At 42.6% G+C, this 5,096-nt stretch overlaps 2 protein-coding genes across 3 annotated transcripts; one reads left to right on the top strand and one right to left on the bottom strand.

Annotated features, from left to right (window-relative positions):
* The first annotated feature begins 1,815 nt into the window (after positions 1-1,815).
* LOC109952078 (uncharacterized) lies at positions 1,816-3,570 on the top strand. 2 transcript variants are annotated; one of them, XM_020586938.1, is made up of 8 exons: positions 1,816-1,969; positions 2,326-2,396; positions 2,555-2,731; positions 2,830-2,888; positions 2,970-3,017; positions 3,148-3,204; positions 3,293-3,424; positions 3,503-3,570. In XM_020586938.1, exons 1-8 carry the CDS (start codon positions 1,848-1,850, stop codon positions 3,521-3,523), a joined length of 687 nt encoding a protein of 228 aa, XP_020442594.1. In that variant the 5' UTR covers positions 1,816-1,847; the 3' UTR covers positions 3,524-3,570. The 2 variants fall into 2 exon arrangements, with proteins under 2 accessions (XP_020442594.1, XP_020442595.1); XM_020586939.1 differs by lacking the exon at positions 3,293-3,424 and having other exon boundaries at positions 3,503-3,540.
* On the bottom strand, positions 3,521-4,916 carry LOC109952077 (putative nuclease HARBI1). The gene is made up of 4 exons (XM_020586937.1): positions 4,478-4,916; positions 4,255-4,367; positions 4,062-4,173; positions 3,521-3,961 (listed from the first exon to the last, which is right to left on the bottom strand). The coding sequence occupies exons 1-4, from the start codon at positions 4,914-4,916 to the stop codon at positions 3,585-3,587; spliced, it is 1,041 nt and encodes a 346-aa protein (XP_020442593.1). The 3' UTR covers positions 3,521-3,584.
* Between the last annotated feature and the right edge of the window lie 180 nt (positions 4,917-5,096).

Genomic DNA, 5,096 nt, shown 5'->3' on the forward strand with positions numbered 1-5,096 from the left:
ATGGTACTGCTCCCTTCTGAGGGTCCTTCAGGATCAGGACTGTCTGGCCTTCAGTTAACCACTCAGGGTGGGTTCCATCTATTAGTAGCTGGTTCATTTGTCCTGCCAGGGGCTCATGGAGTGAAGTTAGCTTCTTTAACCAGTAGGCGTGGATCATGTCAGGGCCTGGTGCTGTCCAGCTCTTCATACTTGAGACCCGCTCTGGCATGTCTGCCATTGTGATGATTACTGGGTCTTGTGCAGGGAGGTTGCTGTGGTCTGCTCTCAGGTCCACTACCCACTGGACATTGTTGTTATGTGATGCCTCCTTCTCCCATTTGCTCTTCCACAACTGTTCAGTCTCCAGCTTTGGTGGGTCTGCTCGCATGTTCTTACCCTGCCACTGAAAGTACACCTTGGATGGCTCAGTGGAGAACATTCGGTTTATTCTCCTGGCTTCAACTTCTCTGGTGTACCTCTTCAGCCGGGGGGCCAGGGCTGTGAGCCTTTGCTTGGCAGTCTATAAGGCCTCAGGTATGGACAGTGAGTTGTATTCCTTAGGCACCCATTTTTTCATCATGCCTTTCTGCAATTCTGATAGCTGGCTAACTTTTCTCCATGCATTCTTGGTCTTGGTCTCCAACCTCCTTCTCCATGGAGGATACTGCTCTTTATGGCCTTTGTTGAACTTATAGCCAAGCATCTCAAGGATGATGGTTTCTGTGGTGTATATGAGCTTGTTGGTCTCAGGTCAGCAGCCCTTGAATCAAGCTCATCTGGGCCTGTTATTGGGGCTTGGTACCCAATCTCGAACTGTGATATCTCCCCCTGACCTGTCGTCCTAGCTCCCCCTTGCTCGAGCATTCATGTTGTACCTCGTCAATCTCTAGTTGCGACAGCAGGTGCTTCTTGTGGATGTTATAGCATTGAGCTATTAGTTGCTTCGATATTAGTGTAGATGTTGGGTTTCGAAGTATCCATAGGTCCCACATCCTCTGCATGTAACCCCTCTCGCTGGGGTTACTTGTATAGTAGCATTCCAAGAGCTCCTTGTTCTCCTCTCTTGTCCATGAATGTCTTGTTCCAGCAGCCCACTTCCCATCAGGTTGCCCTGGTTCCTCAACACCTGACACGGAGCTTGTTGACCCAGGCAACGTCCGAGCCGGTGTGACTCTTATTTTTCTAACTCTCATTACGGATGAGGTAGGCAAATAGCATTAAGGGCCTTGCCTAAGGACCCAGGTGGGATATTGACCATGCCCTGACCGGGGTTCGAACCCCCAACCTTCCATACCAAAGTCAGCGGTGTTACCCACTGACCCAATTACTCTATTTTATTCTTATTTTTATCTCGTTTCTTAATGCACATTCCTTTGTTTTTTTGCATTGTTTATTGCTTTGTTTATATTGTTATCTTGTTTTCAAGTCTTTGTTTTAATGGATTTCATTTAATTTATTCATTTAATGGATTCATCTATTTTTTGCTACAATATGTTTGAGACTTCTCTCAGTTCTACTAATGCTGGTATTTCTTGCTTGTTTCTTTGTAAAACACTAACTGCTGTTTTCAAAAGTGTTACATAATGTTAGGGCTGCTCAACAAACAGGGGCCTATTTCAAGAAGGCGGTTCAACAAACTCAGAGTTCAGGCCTGAACTCTGAGTTGACTTACTCAGAGTTGGAAAACTCAGAGTTTTCGGTTTCAGAACAGCTGAAAAGAGTTGGTTTAAGCAACTCTGAGTTGTCTGACTCAGAGTTAGGCGCGTGCCACGCGACTATAAAAAGCCCTGAACAATGGAGTGAAGAAATTACGAGTCACCATGGCAACAGGACCAAGCCAAAATAGGTCTGCGTTTTTCCCGACAGAAATGGATGTGCTACTACAAGCATATAGTGACTACGAGCCCATATTCCGTAAGAGAAGCAACACGGTTGCAGCGGCGAAAGAGAGAGAGTTAGCTTGGGGGAAAATAGCTGCCCGAGTCAATGCGTAAGTTTACATTTTAATCATACAGTATTCGGTGTAAGTAATTACTAAATAATGTTAGTAATGTTATTATTTGTCACTTGTAAAGTAAGGAATGGTTCTTAATTCGTCAATAATTTAATGAGTAACGTCAGTAATTGCATAAAATGCCGATTTTTGTACGAATTAAAAGTGCAGTTTTATGTCTACCCTTGCTTAAAATTCCTATTGTGGTTGATATGGGATTTGTAAGGTAATGAGTAATAGGTAATCCAATACGTCTTATGGAGAGTAATTATTACATTAATCAAAATACCTTTTTTAAAATGTACCCAAGACTGATGTAGTAATATAAGAATTGTATTTTATTTTTCATGTAGGTGCAATCCTGCAGGCATAAAAAGAACGTGGCAGCAGCTAAAAATGAAATATAAAAACATAATTCAAACAGGTAAGGCTTGATCATATCATGGGTGTAGACTACCTGACTCTACAAACATTTGACATATTAAATAACTAAATAGCCTGCAGAGTATAGCAGTGCAGCAGCATTTTCAACATGGGTGTAATGTTGTTTTCATACAATTAAATCATTTGACAACTACTCAGCCAACAGAAAGAAGGCAGAGGCCAGAAAAACTGGTGGAGGACCTGCACCACCACCACTGACACATGCAGAGGAGATGGCCCTCAGCCTGAACACTGGAAAGCCAGTGGCTGAGGGAATTCCTGGAGGGAGTTCATCAGAACCAGTCACTCCCCAGGATACAAGTGCATTCATTACATGTAAGAGGCCTACCTATATATTCTATTTTTTACATAGGCTACTTTTGATATATCCATTTATTACACTCTGGGTTGGGTTTTTTTGTTGGTCTTAACAGATTCTGATGGTAATATCTGCCTTTTGGAGCCTCCTGTCACAGCAGAACCCCAGGCTGTTGTAAGTATCCTACTAAATAAAGCTTAAATTATGATAGGTAGTATTATAAAGTGTACTCTAACCAAATGCTCGTCTTCATAGGACTATGAGGATAATGAAACTATGTCTGCCACAGAGAGGTCTACAGAGGTAATATTAATACAGTGTATACACATCAAATGATCTACACATTCGGAGTGCCAGTGTTTGTGTGAAGTAGCCTAAAGGATGTAAATCTATCTCCAAGTATACTGACATTATTATCTCCCCTCTGCCCCAGAGTGTGGAAGAACAGCAGGAGGAGGGTCCGTCAAATGCTGCTGCGCAGATGAACACAGTTCAGTGATGTTCAGTAAATGCCAGAGTTGCAATCTGTAAAATTAATGAGGAACTATGTCATGTAACTAAATCTTCTGTATTTACAGTTACCAGTTAAGGAGTTGTATAGAATACATCTTATTAAAAAAATAGAAAAAAATAACAAAGAAATGTTATACGTGGACCGCCAGATTGAAAAGACAGATCTAGAAATTGAAATTCTCAAACAAAAGCTAGAGGTGAGTGTATAGTTACAGGTGAATTGTATGAATTATTGAATGAATTGTGAAACCTAACAATTGCTTTTGTATTTGTAGGAAATGAAGAAACCCAAATAAAGTATGATTTGCATTTATTCCGTTTCTGTCTTTCATCGGTGGTGATGGTGGTGGTTGTAGATTAATCCCAGAAGACATTACGGCATATCCAATCTCTGACTGCCCTTCCATCCTGGTTATCTGCAGGGTGGATGGGGTCGTCCTCAGGGTCTTGTATTTGTAGGGCAGGGTGTTGCTCCCCTCTAATAATTGCAATATTGTGGAGAACAACACATGCCACAATAATGTCACAGGCCCTCTCAGGTGTTACCCTGAGGTGACGTAGGCAATGAAAACGTGCTTTCAACAGGCCTATGGTCATTTCCACCCGGGCTCTTGTTCTGCAGTGTGCCACATTAAAGCGCTGCTGGGGGCCTGCTGCAGGTTCTGGGTAAGGGGTCATCAGTGTGGGCTGGCATGGGTAACCCCTATCTCCCAGCAGAAAGCCATCAATCTCTCCTATAAGAAAGTTCACATCACTTTAGTGCTGCATAGAAGTGCTCCTGTAAGTGTGTAGTGCATGCATTGAAATAAGTGTATAGGGCATACATGTACTTACCACATTGCAGCCTGTTACTTAGGGTTGACTCACGATATATTCGTGAGTCATGAACAGAGCCGGGCCACTTGGCCTCCACGTTCGTGATAATATGTGAAGCATCACATATGATCTTGGCAGTGCAGAAAATGATACATGTCAGGTACAGTATTGTGATGTAGTCTTTGACCATTAGAAAGAGTAGTCAGTGTACCTGCACATTAATACTGTGGATGGACCTCCTGTTGACATAGTCCCCTTCATTTTCAGAAGGTGCATTGATGGGAATATGTGTTCCATCAATGCATCCAACCACATTTGGAAATCCTGAAGGGGATTCTAATTATTAGTTTATTTCCAGAGGTCACAGCAAGATGTTATTAACTGATCATCATTTTTCAGATTAGCCTTACTGAAACGAATTCAATACCACTAACCTGCAATCCTGTGAAACTCCTCTTTAATGGCTCTGAGGGGTTTGTGCCCAGGAAACACAACAAAAAATAACAGAAAGCGCTTGAGGGTGAGGCACACTTTCCGAACTATTCTACATACTGTGGCCTTACTAATGTGCTCTGCATCCCCGATGTTATAAAGAAAACTGCCGTTTGCAACAAAACGTAACGCAACACAAAGCATCTGCTCGGATGTAAGAGCACGGCCACGATGGGTGATGTGTCTGATGTATGGGTGGATAAGAGTATGGATATATGTTATGGACGCTCTAGAAAAACGGTACCGCTCAAATAAAAATACATGGGGATATGACAAAAAATCAACTCGTGGCCTCAAAATCCTCTCCCGAGGTAAATGCAATTCCCTGCGAATTAATACAGCGTCCTCATCTACAGGATCCTCTATGAATGGACACGCCATTTTGGTCTCTGCATGACGGAAACGTGTGCAATCTATGAATGCACTGAAGGATTAAATGAGGTATTAAACACCTTTCACTTTAAAAAGGGGCGGAGACCCGGAGGAAACTCTGAGTTTCCCGAACAAAACCTGCTCCCAACCAGGTTAGGTTCACAGAGTAAGTTGCCGTAGTAACTGACT

This window comes from Monopterus albus, unplaced genomic scaffold (genome assembly GCF_001952655.1).
Source record: "Monopterus albus unplaced genomic scaffold, M_albus_1.0 scaffold430.1, whole genome shotgun sequence".
Classification (NCBI taxonomy): domain Eukaryota; kingdom Metazoa; phylum Chordata; class Actinopteri; order Synbranchiformes; family Synbranchidae; genus Monopterus; species Monopterus albus.